This window comes from Trichomonascus vanleenenianus, assembly GCF_965637985.1.
Source record: "Trichomonascus vanleenenianus strain CLIB 3782 genome assembly, contig: TRVA0_007S, whole genome shotgun sequence".
Taxonomy (NCBI): domain Eukaryota; kingdom Fungi; phylum Ascomycota; class Dipodascomycetes; order Dipodascales; family Trichomonascaceae; genus Blastobotrys; species Blastobotrys vanleenenianus.
This window is the reverse complement of record NW_027481880.1, coordinates 16,082-32,031: the sequence shown is the minus strand read 5'-3', so window position 1 is coordinate 32,031 and position 15,950 is coordinate 16,082. Positions and strand designations below refer to the sequence as shown.

Genomic DNA, 15,950 nt, shown 5'->3' with positions numbered 1-15,950 from the left:
CAAAGTATTTAAGCACAGGGATCGAGATGGAAGAATAAAGTTAATAAACAATGTCATTAATCGGATTATTAGTTAAATAGATATGCAAATAAGAAAAGGCTAAAGGACATAATAGACTTTGGTTACCACTCCTGAGCAGTGACACCGAATGGGCTCTTCTTGGCACCCTTGACTGGGTTGACGCACTGTGAGCCGTGGCCGGTCTCCAAAAAGCTAAACTTGTCCCGTCGCAAAGCCTCGTACTGGTTGATGTAGTCCTCCTTCTTGAGGGTGATGCCAATATCGTCAAGACCGTTGACAAGGCAGTCCTTTCGGAATGGCTCGACATCAAAGTGGTCCACCAGAACGGTGCCCGCGCTGTCGGTGATCTGCTGGTTCTCCAAGTCAACTCGAAGGTTCTCACCCCTCTGGGCCACCGGGATGAGCTTCTCGGAGATGACCTCGGCGGGGACTCTGATTGGCAGCAAGCCGTTCTTGAACGAGTTGTTGTAGAAAATGTCACCGAACGACGGGGCGATGATGGATCGGATGCCAAAGTCAGCCAGAGCCCATGGAGCATGCTCTCGAGAAGAGCCACAGCCGAAGTTGTCGCCAGAAACAACAAGGATCTTGGCCTTGTCCCATGGGGCAACGTTGAGCACAAAGTCGGTCTTCTCCATCTTGCCGTTCTCCAAAGGCTTGAATCGGAGCTCGTAGAAGAGACCAGCTGAGAGACCGGTTCGCTTGATGGTCTTCAAGAACTGCTTTGGAATGATAGCGTCCGTGTCGACGTTAGCCTTGAGAAGCGGCGCAGCAACGCCTTCCTCGATCTTGAACACTGGGATACCAGTGGCAGACGACGAAGAAGAAGAAGTAGAAGCAGCCTGGGTTGGAGCAGGACCACTAGCGTCGTTAGTGTACCCGTTGACTGGGTTACCATTAGCGTCGATCTCAACCTCCTCAGCAGCAACAGCGAGGGAAGCCTTCTCGTCAGAGTAGTCCTTTGGTGACTCGATCGACTGAGAGGGAGCGTCCTTGGGGATGTACTTTCTGGCATCCGTCAGGTGACCATCAATGGCCGCAGCAGCAGCCATGACTGGAGACATGAGATGCGTTCGACCCTGGGCACCCTGTCGGCCCTCAAAGTTTCGGTTGGAAGTAGAGGCGCATCGCTCCTTTGGCGACAGGATATCTGGGTTCATACCAAGACACATAGAGCAACCAGCCTCTCGCCATTCGAAGCCAGCAGCCTCGAAGATCTTGTCGAGACCCTCCTTCTCGGCCAACTTCTTAACAAGACCGGAGCCCGGCACAACGAGCACTCGCGACACGTTATCGGCCTTCTTTCGGCCCTTGACGATAGCGGCAGCAGCCCGGAGATCCTCGATTCGCGAGTTGGTGCAGGAGCCAATGAATGCCTTATCGATTTTGACCTCAGTGAGCGGAGTGTTGGCGGTAAGGCCCATGTACTCGAGTGCCCGCTCCATGCCGGCCTTCTTGATTGGATCAGACTCCTTCGCTGGGTCTGGCACACTGCCGGTGATAGGCAGGGCGTCCTGGGGAGAAGTACCCCAGGTGACGGTCGGAATGATCTCATCGCCCTTGATCTCGACATCAATGTCGAACTTGGCACCCTCGTCAGTTCGGAGAGTCTTCCAGTATGCAACGGCCTTGTCCCATTCAGCACCAGATGGAGCCAGTGGCCGGCCCTTGATGTAGTCGAAAGTAATGTCGTCTGGAGCGATCATGCCGGCTCGGGCACCGGCCTCGATGGCCATGTTGCAGATAGACATTCGCGCCTCCATTGAAAGCGCCTGGACCGCCTCGCCGGCGAACTCAATGACGCAACCCGTACCACCGGCCGTACCAATGCGGCCAATGATGTGGAGCACCAGATCCTTGGAGGTGATGCCTGGCTGAAGCTTACCAACAACGTTGACCCGCATGTTCTTGGACTTGGCCTGGATGATGGTCTGCGTCGCGAGGACGTGCTCGACCTCAGAGGTACCAATACCGAACGCCAGGGCACCAAAAGCACCGTGGGTCGAGGTGTGGGAGTCGCCGCACACGACGGTGGTTCCCGGGAGAGTGAAGCCCTGCTCTGGGCCCACTACGTGGACAATACCCTGGCGAGAGTCTTCCATGCCGAAATATCGCACGCCAAAGTCTCGCACGTTCTCCTCGAGGGTAGCGCACTGAAGTCGCGAGTCGTCCTCCTTGATGAACGAGGAGATCGACTTGAAGTTGGTTCGTGGGGTAGTGGGGATATTGTGATCCACGGTCGCCAGGGTGCAGTCGACCCTTCTGACCTTTCGACCGGCGTTTCGCAGGCCCTCAAAGGCTTGTGGCGAGGTCACCTCGTGGACGAGGTGCCGGTCGATGTAGAGGAGGTAGGTGCCGTCGGACTTGTGCACGACGTGATCCTGGAAGACCTTATCGTAGAGGGTTTGTGGTCCAGCAGTCATTTTTTGTATTTGGTTAGTAGATCAAAGGTAGGAAAGGTGATCAAATGGAAAGAAAAACGAGAAAATCGACGTTATATATCTGTTTCGAACGGCCTGGGTCCAGGAAGGGCGATTCGTACAGTAATCACTATGGGTGCCGATACCGGAGCGACTTCGCCGACCAATCACACGCGGGCTATTACTACGGCATAGCGGCACTTCTGATCTGCCACCATGGTTTAGACCTGACTCATTGGTAATGGGTGGTAATGCGGCGTACCGTCATCCCCGATTTCGCTACAGTAGCTGCTTCGATCTCGCGTGTTATTCGGCGTGGTATTCGTGTGGGGTATTGGTTACGTCTGCGTGTTGTATGCTGAATACAGTCATTTGTACATTTGAAGCCAGCATTGCTTTACATCTAGTGTAAGTATGGTGAAATTTTCGTTATTTCTCACATTTTATTCAATTCATTTCGTTATATACGTTAAATATTTAAGCATTTATTTGCAGTGTTTGCCAATTAGCCAATTTAGTCTACTGGAGAACGGCGCAGTGAAATTTTCAGCGAGGAAAACCAGGGGGGATGGTGGGGCGATCGGACCGATACCGGGCGGTTCCACGGAGTCCAGTGCGGCGCGTGCGGCGCCATTCCACGTATTCCGGAGACCGAATAAGCGAGCCACACGGCTGGAATATCTACTCCGTTTGCGGAGCAATTACAATCTGAGAAGCCAACTACAGCACAAGCCATGGGGTTGGAACGTCTACTCCGTTTACGGAGTAATTACAATCCTGAGAAGCCCTTTTGATATCTTTTTGGAGTTGAACGCGAATTGAACAGGAAGCCCAATTGATTATGTGTACGATCTGCGAGGGGGGAGCTTTCTACGAATAATCATCATACAGTCTGCGAGGACTTCATATGAATGATCAATTAATACGGTATTTCTTCATGCTAGCAGTACCGGTACCGGTAGTTCTGCACTGAAATCGGCCCGTCCACTTTTCATACCGGAATACTTGTGACATGTTATCTGGTCCCCGTTAAGTCACAAAGCATAGCTTTTTGAACTGTTGCAGTATTTTTCAGCACAGACGAAGACCTGAGGCGGCTTAGCTAGCTAGCTTGCTTCTAGCAGATATCCTCTACATAGATAGATCGCATTCATGCCTAAACTATCTATCTTGGGGATAAGCATAATAAGTCTGGCCGCCTTGGCCTCCTATCATGAATTTGTCGTTGCAATGGGAAGACGAGCCATGCTGTGACATTTCATGTCGCCTGTTATGTTTTGGGGCCAAAAGCCACTGACAGCGAGGAACACTTTGTTATTACTCCTTCACTCTAGGCGACGGACTTCATACCAAGATAAATATTATATTAAATCTCCTCTAACGTAATTGCGTTATTCTACACAACTGACATACCATAATCATGTTATTCTACACATGTATTACCCCTCTAGCGTAATCATTCAAAGCCTCCTCTAACGTACAGCGTAATCAAGTGTACGTGGGAATTACAATTTAATCCCTTGGCCCCCACATGCAGTCAATCCAATCCCAGAATTCTAATGCGTGTAACCCCCCAACTCTTTCCACTTATTGTAGGTAAGAAACGTTAAATGTTTCAGTATCACAAAATCAACGTACTCTTTTTTTTAGCCAATTTGTCACCTGTGGGATTCACGCATGCACGCTAGCTAAGGAGGACTAAGCCGTATGTAATTGGCTTCTTATCGTAGGCGGGGGGTTTGGGGGGTGCAACCCCCCTACTGACGGGGTCTGGGGCAGCGCCCCAGTACGTACGCACAGACGCAGGGACCGCCAAGCGGGCCCGGGGCTCTTCCGCGCCGCATGCGGCGTTGTTACAAGTCACGTGCTTCTGCAATCACGTGATAATGCCCCGGTCGAATCACAGCCGTTGGGAGGCGGACTTATCCACCACTCCAACCCAAACCTTCGATTATACTTCCAGACGCTTCCACTCGATACATTTTCTGCTGAAAAGACGAGTTGGGAAAGAAAGGAAAAACGGAGAGTTTAACTGTGTGTGATTTGACTAGGAATAGGGGAGAATCCACTGTACCATAGTAACCAACTAGGACTAAACGGATGCTATCTACACTGAGAAGCACGCGGGCGCTGCGTAGCGCCCGTATGATACCGGCGATGCGGATGCTGTTCTCGACCAAGAGCTTCCAAGCGGCACCCGCCGGATCGTACACGACGTACCAGCTGTCGCAGAGTGAGCAGAAGGCGAACCGGGGGTTGACAAACGCGCGGCTGCAGGCGGACTTCTACCGCAAGCTGCTAGCCTCAAACTACCCGCACCTGGTGGTGTCGCGGTACGAGTCCCCCGGTGTGGCGAAGAACACGGAGTGCGACGCGCTGTATATCCAGGCGCTCAAGTCGATCGGACACACGGACAAGGCGGAGGCCATAGAGAAGAGCATACTGGCCAACTCCGCCCCGGAAGAGGCTTTTGGAGGTCACTCCATGATGATGGGATCAACAGCCGTCTCTGAAGGCATGAATGGATCCAACGGCCTAGTCGCGGGCCACGTTTTTAGTGGCGGCGCCGGCCGGGGCACCAAGGGGGACCCTGTCCACGTGATCATCACCGAGACGGCCATGTCGTCGCTCCTCAAGTGGCTCAAATGGCTGATCCCGATGGGGCTCGCTGGATGGGGACTTGTGGTGGGCCTGACGTTCTTTACTGAATCGGCGAGCATCCTCAAGGGCGGTACGCCGGACCTGTCGACGGCCAAGATGGATGGTGCCAACGGTACCACTTCAAACGTCAAGTTCACCGATGTCCACGGTGTCGACGAGGCGCGAGCCGAGCTCGAGGAAATCGTCGAATTCCTCAAGGATCCGTCCAAGTTCACGGGTCTCGGCGGTAAGCTGCCCAAGGGTATTCTGCTGACGGGCCCACCGGGGACCGGTAAGACGCTGCTGGCCCGAGCTGTGGCCGGTGAGGCCGGAGTGCCGTTCTTCTTTATGAGCGGGTCCGAGTTCGACGAGCTTTACGTGGGTGTTGGCGCCAAGCGGGTACGAGAGTTGTTTGCTGCGGCGCGGGCCAAGGCTCCCGCCATTGTGTTCATTGATGAGCTTGACGCCATTGGGTCGAAGCGAAACCCCAAGGACCACGCCTACTCTAAACAGACGCTCAACCAGTTGCTGGTCGACCTAGACGGGTTCTCGCAGACGACTGGTGTCATCTTCATTGCCGCCACTAACTTCCCTGAGACTCTGGACAAGGCGCTCACGCGACCGGGCCGATTCGATAAGATCGTCCACGTGGAGCTGCCTGACGTTCGAGGGCGAATCGCCATTTTGAAGCACCACATGAAGAAGGTCGAGACAGCTCCAACCGTCGACCCAGCATTGCTCGCAAGAGGAACTGCGGGCTTCTCGGGCGCCGACCTCATGAACCTCGTCAACCAGGCCGCCATCTACGCGTCGCGGTCGAAGGCCGTTTCCGTCGACATGAGCCATTTTGAGTGGGCCAAGGACAAGCTGCTGCTGGGAGCCGCACGCCAGACCATGGTGCTCACCGAGGAATCCCGCGAAAACACAGCGTACCACGAGGCCGGCCACGCTATCATGGCCATGTACACCCCCGGAGCTACCAGCCTCTACAAGGCGACGATTCTGCCGCGAGGCTCGGCGCTGGGTATCACGTTCCAGCTGCCTGAGATGGACAAGTACGACCAGACGCGACGAGAGCTCCTAGCCAAACTCGACGTATGCATGGGCGGCAAGATCGCCGAGGAACTGACGCGTGGCAGCGACTTCGTCACCTCCGGGTGCTCCTCGGACCTCAAGAGCGCCACCCAGGTCGCCCGCGCTATGGTCACCGCTTTTGGCATGAGCGACGCCATTGGCCCCGTCGACCTCTCCGAGAACTGGTCCGAGTGGTCTGCCGACACCAAGCACCTCGCCGAGCAGCAGATCCGCACCTTGCTGCAGGAGTCGGAGAAGCGCACCCGCCAGATGCTCGCCGACAAGCGCGTCGAGCTCGAGCGCCTCGCCCAGGGCCTCCTCGAGTACGAGACCCTCGACAAGGACGAAATGGAAAAAGTCGTCCGCGGCCACAAGCTCGACCGTGAACGTACCGTCACCAACACCGTCGTTAAGTCCTCCGATATCCGCGACCCCCGCGGCGAAGGCGAAGAAGTCTCCGGCCTCGGAGCCCCCATCAGCTAATCTGCATCTGCCCGTTCGCGGTAGCCTCTGTATATGAAATCCTCCCGCATTGGGGCTCTGCCCCAAACCCCGTACCAGGGCTTTGCCCCCTCCCAGTCCCCCGAATCCCTCCCGCGAAGCCCCAGAGAAGGACCTTGGGGGGACTGGTCCCATATCTGTACCCATCTAATAGTACTTTATACATTAATTATTAGCCAAGTCTCAGGGGGGTTACAGTCCCCATCTGTATGTACTGGGGCGCTGCCCCAGACCCCGTTAGTAGGGGGGTTGCACCCCCCAAACCCCCCCCTCCCTCTAGTTCGACTCGTGAGGCTCCCTCCGCGAAGCGGAGCTCCAGGGGGGGGGTTAAGAGGACTGGTCCCCCCATATACGCAACATTATTATTCAATCAGTGGCAGCTTTTGTACTGGGGCTCTACCACAGATCCCGCCTGCGCGGCTCGTGCGGCTCCCGCCGCGTAGCGCTTCGGGGAGGTTTGTCGAAGTCGTAAAGTCGTTGGGAGTACGGCAATGCGCAACATCAAAAGGGTTCGGTTCACAACCAGCGCGGTCATGCGTAATGTCGGTAGGCTGCAAGTACAGTCCCTGAGAAGATTCTTGGGGATCTGCCCCAGACCCCGGTAGCAGGGGGGCTAGCCCCCCTTGAACCCCCCTGAACCTTCCTCTAAGCGGTTGTTCCAGAAGGGAGATTTGGAGGGGGGTTTGCCGGGGATGGTCGGGAGGCGCGGGCGCAACACCACTAGAAATAAAAGGGCGCAGGGGGGATGAGGTGAGCCTCCACGTAACCTCCAATCCCCGATTAGAATCAATTGAAGTTGGGCAATGGCATCGAAAGCACTCATTCTTGTAGGTAAAGTGGGTTTAAATGACAGGCAGAAGCTAATTGAGTAGGTTGGCGGCGGTACGCGAGGCACGCGATTCCGACCACTCTCTTTGGACATCCCCAAGGTGCTGTTCCCGGTGGCCGGAAAGCCACTGCTGTCGCACTCGGTGGACGCCGTGGCGAAAGTGCCGACCGTCAAGGAGATCATTCTTATTGGGTTCTACGAGGACGCCGTGTTTGATGAGTTTATCCGGGACACGGCGCGCCAGCACCCGCACCTCTCGGTGAAATACCTGCGCGAGTACAAGGCGATGGGCACCGCCGGTGGGCTGTACCACTTCCGAGACGTGATCCTCAAGGGGAACCCGTCTAAGTTCTTCGTCATCCATGCTGACGTGTGCTCGTCGTTCCCGCTGGCGGAGATGAATCGCATGTTTGACGAGAAGAAGGCCAAGGCGGTCATTCTGGGTACCCGGGTGCCCAAGAAGATCGCGGCCAACTTTGGCGCCATTGTGGCCGACGCCAACGGTAAGGTCGTGCACTACGTCGAGAAGCCTGAGTCGGCGATCTCGCCGCTCGTCAACGCCGGTGTTTACATCTTTGGCCAGACGCTGTTTGATGAGATTGCCTCCGCCAAGGACCGGCGGCTTGAGTTCCTGCGCGACTCCTTTGCCGAAGAAGTTGATGAAGACATTCTGCGGCTCGAGCAGGATGTTCTCGTAGATTTGACCGAGACCCAGGACTTCTACGTTTACGAGACGCGTGACTTTTGGCGCCAGGTCAAGGAGGCCGGTTCGGCTCTGCTGGCAAACTCAATGTACCTGAACCAGCAGTTCCAGGCAGATCCCAAGTCTCCTGGCATGGCTGCCCCTTCGGCGGCTATCGTGCCACCGGTGTATATCGACCCGTCTGCCGAGGTTGACCCGACGGCCAAGCTGGGTCCGTTTGTCGCCGTGGGCCCCCGGGCTAAGGTGGGTAAGGGCGCGCGAATTAAGGACTCGATCGTGCTCGAGGGCGCTGAAGTCAAGCACGATGCGACGGTGCTGCACTCGATTTTGTCGGAGGGCGTCAAGGTGGGCGCCTGGGCGCGTGTCGAGGGCTCGCCGATCGACTCGAACGATTACTCTGCGTCCTCGACCAAGACGGTGACCATCCTCGCCAAGAACGTCATCGTCGCCGACGAAGTCCACGTCAAGAACACCATTGTTCTTCCTCATAAGGAACTCAAGGACGACGTCGAGCACGAGGTTATCATGTAGACAGAACAATCGTCCATCATTCACGATACGCAATTGGGGGGACCAGTCCCCCCAGACCCCCCTGGGGCTCCGCTTCGCGGAGTTACCAACTATCCGCTAATTAATGCTTTAATGGGTCGGCGATATCGCGTATACTAGCCCTGTGAATTACTGTGTTTAGCTGTAACAGGTCTGAAACATCTGTAGTAGGAGCAGATAGTAGTCTGTCAAAATGTCTACTGTGCTTGTAGTCTTTTGAGCTTCTAGTGTGGCACATAATAACTCAATGGCTGTGTCGTTACAATTATATGCCGTGATAATGGCAAGTGACAATATAATTGCCCTTTTTTGCTTCTCTTCGATTAAGAACTATATATATTGTCGTCTGAAATTGTGATATATAAGTGTTGTCATTCATTGTTGAGTTATCTAAAAACTAACTAATCTAAAAACTGAAATAATAGAGGTACGGTAGCGCCTTATACAGTGTGAAGCACCGGTAATGAAAACGGCAAATTCTTGACATATGCAATCAGATCTACCTACGACATTGTCGATGCAATGGGGGTTCCTACTGTACTGTCGATTGGAACATGTACAATATTGTCGATACACTGGGATACCAAATGTTGTCCACTGTGATAGATACATTACTGTTGGTACATACAATATTGTCCATACTCTGGTATACCTACAATACCCCTACAATGTTGATAGATATCGGCGATGCGCTTTTCGGATAATGGAACATTTCTGCCGAGTCTAATAGGGTTGGGGTAGCGGACCCCACTACCCGAGACTGTGTCGCCTGTGTCGTCGGCTAAACTTCGGGTTAAGTGATATTACCTAAGCTGGGAGAATGCGCCCGCTGCGGGTGGAAAATTAAAAAAAAAATTTAGAACGTCGAAGATTTTTTTCATTTCAAATTAACGGAATCACATTCCATATTTATTTATTCAGCACACGAAGGAGCAGAAATATAGACAAAGATGGGTGACCATAGCCGAGATCCATGCCCTATTGTTGTCCTGAGTGATTTTGGTGGCGCTTACTCCATGGGTTTGATTGGTGGCACTATCTGGCACGGCCTCAAGGGCTTCCGAAACTCGCCTATTGGCGAGCGACGAGCGGGTGCTATCAGCGCCATCAAGGTGCGAGCGCCCACTGTCGGCGGTAACTTTGGCGTCTGGGGTGGCCTTTTCTCTACGTTTGATTGCGCCGTTAAGGGCGTGCGGCGGACCGAAGATCCGTTCAATGCCATCATTGCCGGTTTCTTCACCGGTGGTGCCCTTGCTCTGCGAGGTGGCTGGAAGCATACCAGGAACTCCGCCATCACCTGTGCCTGTGTCCTGGCCGTGTTCGAGGGTGTAGGTATCGCCATGCAGCGATGGATGGCCTACGGTGCTGCTCCGGTCCAGCCCCAGATTCCAGAGGGCCAGCAGCTTCCTCTGGGTGCTTAAAACGAAACAAGACGGACCCCATATCACTTACATTCTGGTTTAACGAGATTACCTTGCATTATCCCCGCCATTAACGCTTATTTTGGTTTATTTTTTTTATTTGTACATATATATATTTGCCTTGTCTGATTTATCCTGTAATAAAAGTATGATAAATGATGCCTGTGAGAAGAAATTAGTCAATTTAACCTAATCTCATGGAATGGAAACCATGGAAGGTATATATTCTGTGGAGGGGAGGTAGTGAAGCGTGTAGCTGTGTACCGATGAAGACCTCTCTGATTATACTTATTGCTTCAATTACATTGGCGGCGGCTGACGACTCTGCCCCGGATATCAACTTCCTTCGTGGGGCTGTCACCAATGCCAATCAGCGGGTAGACAACATGCTCAATACAATTCGTAACGACCCCCAACACGCTGGTGCCGCGGTTGTGGTTAATGTGCTCACGGGACTTGACGGCCAGGCAGATAACTTGGCGGCGTCCGTGGCTGAGGCTCTTTCACCGTTTACCCTTGGTATCTCCCAGGCTATAGGTAACGTTCTGCTCGGACCATTTGTGCAGTCGGTGACAGATGGCTTAGAGGTTCTCGTCGGAAACCTTGTTGGCGGTACTTTTGACCTGGTCATGTCTCCAGTGACGGGTGCGCTGCAGACAACACTCTCTAAGCTTGTCAATTACTCGCAGACTTACAAAATTAATACGACTCGTATTGAGAACCTCCGTCTTCAGCTGCAGAATAGAGTGGTTCAGGATCGCGAGAAGGAAAAGACGAAACGAGACCTTGATGAGGAGGTGGAGATAGAAACACGGCAGTTTAATGCAATTGACTCTGTCAAGTCTGGGATCAACAATGCCCAGCAGCGGGTTGACGAGCTTATGAATACGTTTAAGAACGATCCAGGACGGGGTGGTGCCCAATCTGTGACTGCCTTGCTCACGGGACTCGATGGCCAGATTGACAATTTGTTGAGCGCTGCATCCTCAGCACTGAGCCCGTTGACTGGAGGGCTTTCTCAGGTCGTAGGCAATATTCTGCTGGGCCCCTTTTTCCAGTCTGTTACCGACGGCCTTGAAGTATTGATTGGCAATGTTGTCGGTGGTTCTGTCGACTTGGTGCTTTCGCCAGTCACTGGCTCCCTTCAGAGTACGATTAAAAAAGTCATGAACTATGCGCAACAATACAATATCAACACTAGCAGGTTAGATATATTGGATGCGCGAGTTACTTCGGCGGCTCAGCAGCAGAAGGAACAGCAGGACTTGGACAAAGAGTTATAATCCATCGTTTTCTCTTTATTCTTTATCGCTTTTTTTTATTCGTCTATAACAAAAATCTATTTTGGAATTTCAGCACCTCGGCGGCAGACAGCCGGTAAAGCAAATGGCGGATATAAACAGCCCTCTTACCTAATGACCAGTGTAAATGGCTTAGTACTTGGAACCATTGTTTATTGCAGCAGCTCCTCTAACTCTTCCTGGGTGAGTTGGTTAACCAGCTTGTTCTCGCCAGATAAAACGCCCTCCGCAAGGTTTCGCTTCTGCTCCTGAAGAGCCATTATCTTCTCTTCAACCGAGTTCTCAATAACAAGCTCATAAACGTCCACCGGCACCGTCTGGCCAAGCCGGTGAACTCGGTCGATAGCCTGTTCTATAATCATTGGATTCCACCACGGATCAAGAATGATAACCCGACTTGCGACCGTCAAGTTAAGACCCAGTGCGCCACACTTAAGCGAGCACAAAAGCACCGTCGTCTTCTTATCCTTCTTCAGCTTCTCAAGCGCCTCGTCTCGTGTGGCCCGATTCATTTTGCCGTCGTAGCGAACAAACCTAATACCTTTCTTCCTGAAATGGGGCGCAACAAGATCCATCATCGACGTGAATTGACTAAACACAATCGTCTTTCGGCCGGGTTCTTTCTCCAGCAACTCCATAAGTGCATCCATTTTGGGACTAGGCTCGACTTGTTGCTCCGCATCATATGTAAAGTCGTCGTCATCCTCAACTTTAAGTCCGCCCAATAAATCGGCAAGATCATCAGCGGAGTTCGGATCAGTGGTCTTGGTTGACTTTTGCACGATTGGCTTGGCGTTGGCTTTCTCCATGCCATCACGGGCAAGCTTAATGTGGTCACAAGCCTGCCGCAATCGCAGCAGAATCGTCAGAGTTGCGAGGTAAGCCGAAAACACTTTGTTCTCCAGTAATTGGTTTGCTCGATCTCGGGCACGCCTCTGGATATCATCGTAGGCCCGTCTATGCTCTGTATCAAAGTGCACCTTTACAATCTGTCGTCGCCGAGGGGGGAGGATCACTCCACTTGGCCCGAGCACCGCCTTAGTCCGTCGTAACATAATGACCGAGAGCAAAACATGCAATACATCTAATGCCGATCGAACCAACTTCCCTTTCTTGAGTGGATCGCCAATTTTAGTAGCCCAGGTAACATAGTCGTTGTATGGCTTAGCCCGAATAAACCGGATTAATGAATAGAGATCGTCAATGTTGTTCTGAACAGGCGTACCAGTAAGGCACCATCGTCGATCCGACTTGATCAAAAAAGCAGCTTTGGCAGTCTTTGAATCCTGGTTTTTAATTGTGTGTGCCTCGTCAAGGATGACTCTCCACCATTGCTTGTCAAACAGCGGCCCAGCTTTCTTGGGGGCGGAATCATTTTTGTTCGCATTGCCGTTATGCTTATCTACATCGACAAGAGCACGCCCTTCTGCAGCTAGAACGTTGAAAGTTGTAATAATGACATCGTAATGATGGAAAGAGCTGCTGGTCTTTTCTCGCTGTGGACCGTGGTGAATGTAGACTCTGAGGCCTGGCGCTTTTGATTGAATCTCTTCGGCCCACTGAGTGGTAAGGGCAAGCGGACACACTACCAAAGTCGTTTTGATTTCGTTATCATTTTCCTCCGTCTTTTTATCTTTCTTATCTCGCTCTTCCTCCTTCTTTTCTTTCTTAGTTGTAGTTTTCTCTACCTCTTCTTCCTTCACTTTGTCATGTTTAGTCTTCTTTTTCTTCTGATTGGAAAGGATCAATGAAATTGATTGAACCGTCTTTCCGAGACCCATATCGTCGCACAAAAGGCCGCCTTTGCATTCTAGCTTGCGGCTCTCCCGCTTCTTGAGGAACCTGACGCCTTTCACCTGATGGGGCAATAGTGGAACCAAAAGGCCCTCGATCACATTTGATCCGTCCTCTTTAGCATCGTCATCTGCTTTTAGACTTTCCAAAAGATTCAAAACCGCTTCCTTGGGGTCATCAGCTCCCTCAAAAGCAGAGCTGCCCGGGTAGTTAACTGTGTTAGATATACTATTACCAGACACAAATGCCGAGAAATCGTCCTTCCTAGGCTTCGTACCCCATCGCGCTTCTTCAGGTACTGATCGCTGCGGAGCAGGTGAGCTGATAGGGACTGGTTTGTACAATTCAGCAGGAGTGATTCGGTGTCCCCATTGTTTCGAGCTTGGGGTCATGGGAGTCAAAAAAGAGCTTTTGAAACTGTTATATCGCTGGGCGGGGGAGCTGAATGTCTTGGTATCTTCATATTGCTTGACAGGAGTATTTTGAAAGCTCTTTTCAGGGGTATTGAATTTACTTGCGCCGTTACCCGTAGGTTGTTCAGATCTGTGCTTCGCTTTATCTTTGGCGAGTTTGTAGTGATCTCTTGAATGGCGCAATCCTGCCGCTGCATTCTTCTCCGAGGAATTGGTTCTCTGGGTCACTTCTCCCCGATCAGGCTTGGCATTCTTGCCTGGGCTGGCATTGCCAGATGATTTAGGTTTGTCATGGTGCCGATGCTGAGCAGCCTGCAACTTGGAAAAGAATGAGTTTTTCGGCGGCTCGAGATCAGGTTTGTTCAGATTCAATTTTCCAAGTTTATCACCGAGCACATCAATGCCATCGACGGATTTCTTTTTCTTGAGAGGAACTTTTTGCGGGATCTTCTTGGGGCTTGTACTGATAGCGTACGATAGACTACCAAGAGCAGTGGTATTGTTCCAATTATCTGGCTTGGCAGTGCTGCCATTGGAAATCAAATCATTGATTGCTTCGTTGTCGGAGCTGTCGCTATCAGAGGATCCTGAATCAGAGCCAGAAGAGTCGTAAACTGGCTTCTGCTTTGCACCACCTGGAGTGCTCGCCAGTCGGGCCATAACTTACTGCTGAGTGTTAATCTTGGGCCTCACAGTTGCCGGTAATCTGTAGATTGATGGGGCTCAGGTTCGTGTTTTGTTTTGATTCGAGATTCAAAAACATTGAACTTCGCGCGCGCACCCCCTACATATCTTTCAGCGTACCGGTATACTACACCAGTAGAGTGCAGCAATAAGAGTACATAATAGCAACAAAGTAAGGAGGTCTCAATTGGCATCGAACACGTTATGTTACAGTCATATCAGTTGAGATGATTTATCCATAGAGACTTATGTGCAATAGGTGGGCTTGAATAATTCGAGTTGAACGGCTATCAGTGAAGGCGTTTTGTACTGAGTTGTACGCACCTCGGTACTTGATTTACTTACACTTTGTGTCTAGACCACAGACCGCTTTGCGATCAAGGCATCGCGGAACACCGCATCCGTATACAGTAGTAGCGGTACCTGGTATACTATGACATCAAGTAGGAGCAACAGTTTTAAAGACTCGGTACAAATGGGATGTTGCTGCACAAACACAGGCGACAGCACCCGAGATCGGTGTTACAAAGATAGATAGTCACACAGCAAGCTTAGATAGGCAGGATATCAAGCAACACACAACGCATAGATGTATTGTCGCCGCGTGCAGTAGCGTAGCTTCTCCACCAAAACCCGTCTCTCTTCGAGGTCTGCCGGTAGTAGAGCCGGCATTCTCAAAATTACGTATCCATTTTCATATTTACTTACAATGTCTCTCCACACTCCTCGCATCTCCCCGGCTGCAAACCAGTTACATCTCCTTCAACAACATTACAACATTAACAAAACAATTTGATGCCTCTGTATAGGAGGTAATGAAGGAAGTACATCATAATGACTCTCGTAAACCGGCCATTGCTGCAATATAACTATCACTATACATACGATAACGGTAATCGCATACGAAAGAGTTAAAAAAAGACATGTTGGGATCGGCGACTTCATGTAAGACATGCAGCGAGAGATGAACCAAAGCATGGAACAAACTCTAAAAGCTCGGCAACATGAAGTTCTCGACACAAATCCTCCAACAAGTATCAACTTGCTAAAGCAGATGGCGTAGCAAAATGACAAGTCATTGACAGGGGCCAGATATCGAAGAGAAAAGGGACCCGCTTGGCAGGGACGGCGACGCGAGGTTTAGGCTTCCGACGGATCGTGTGACTTTTTTGGGAAGGTTGTACTTCCTAATTTAGATGAGCCGCACACTGTGCGTCTCGCCGACTCGGCCGCCGCGACCTCGCTTTCCAAAACACTTGAATTAGACTATAACTTTTCAACACAAGGCTATATAGTAGTCTCGGTGGATATTGCTCCCACAGGACGTCCCAAGGATGGAAGCCTCTCCGTTTCTTGGCTGATCAGAGCGAGAGATATGTCCAACAATGGCGGAACCCGGTAAAGGTGGAGAACCTACCTGCTCTCAGGTGCCTACATCCTGCAGCAATGCGCGCGACAAGTAGCCAACGGGTAGGCTTCAACGTGCAGACCGGGCGAGTGGCAGGCAAGACAGACGGGATTCGGCGCCAAACTTTTTGCAGTTCGATTAGATTATATATATTGATCGCGATCCCCCTTCCCTCCCTCCTTTGCCATCGCC

General features: G+C 51.8%; 6 protein-coding genes across 6 annotated transcripts; 4 read left to right on the top strand and 2 right to left on the bottom strand.

The window, feature by feature from the left end:
* Positions 1-122: 122 nt before the first annotated feature.
* LEU1 (3-isopropylmalate dehydratase LEU1) lies at positions 123-2,444 on the bottom strand (the record flags this gene model as incomplete). Its single annotated transcript, XM_076683183.1, has 1 exon — positions 123-2,444. The coding sequence occupies one exon, from the start codon at positions 2,442-2,444 to the stop codon at positions 123-125; it is 2,322 nt and encodes a 773-aa protein (XP_076542427.1).
* Positions 2,445-4,604: 2,160 nt separating this feature from the next.
* Positions 4,605-6,638, top strand: YME1 (i-AAA protease YME1; the record flags this gene model as incomplete). The annotated part of the gene is made up of 1 exon (XM_076683182.1): positions 4,605-6,638. The coding sequence occupies one exon, from the start codon at positions 4,605-4,607 to the stop codon at positions 6,636-6,638; it is 2,034 nt and encodes a 677-aa protein (XP_076542426.1).
* An 821-nt stretch (positions 6,639-7,459) lies between these two features.
* PSA1 (mannose-1-phosphate guanylyltransferase) lies at positions 7,460-8,719 on the top strand (the record flags this gene model as incomplete). The annotated part of the gene is made up of 2 exons (XM_076683181.1): positions 7,460-7,483; positions 7,529-8,719. The coding sequence occupies 2 exons, from the start codon at positions 7,460-7,462 to the stop codon at positions 8,717-8,719; spliced, it is 1,215 nt and encodes a 404-aa protein (XP_076542425.1).
* Positions 8,720-9,687: 968 nt separating this feature from the next.
* TIM17 (protein transporter TIM17) lies at positions 9,688-10,158 on the top strand (the record flags this gene model as incomplete). Its single annotated transcript, XM_076683180.1, has 1 exon — positions 9,688-10,158. The coding sequence occupies one exon, from the start codon at positions 9,688-9,690 to the stop codon at positions 10,156-10,158; it is 471 nt and encodes a 156-aa protein (XP_076542424.1).
* Positions 10,159-10,424: 266 nt separating this feature from the next.
* On the top strand, positions 10,425-11,441 carry TRVA0_007S00298 (uncharacterized protein; the record flags this gene model as incomplete). Its single annotated transcript, XM_076683179.1, has 1 exon — positions 10,425-11,441. The coding sequence occupies one exon, from the start codon at positions 10,425-10,427 to the stop codon at positions 11,439-11,441; it is 1,017 nt and encodes a 338-aa protein (XP_076542423.1).
* Positions 11,442-11,611: 170 nt separating this feature from the next.
* Positions 11,612-14,326, bottom strand: TRVA0_007S00276 (DEAD/DEAH box helicase; the record flags this gene model as incomplete). Its single annotated transcript, XM_076683178.1, has 1 exon — positions 11,612-14,326. One exon carries the CDS (start codon positions 14,324-14,326, stop codon positions 11,612-11,614), a length of 2,715 nt encoding a protein of 904 aa, XP_076542422.1.
* Between the last annotated feature and the right edge of the window lie 1,624 nt (positions 14,327-15,950).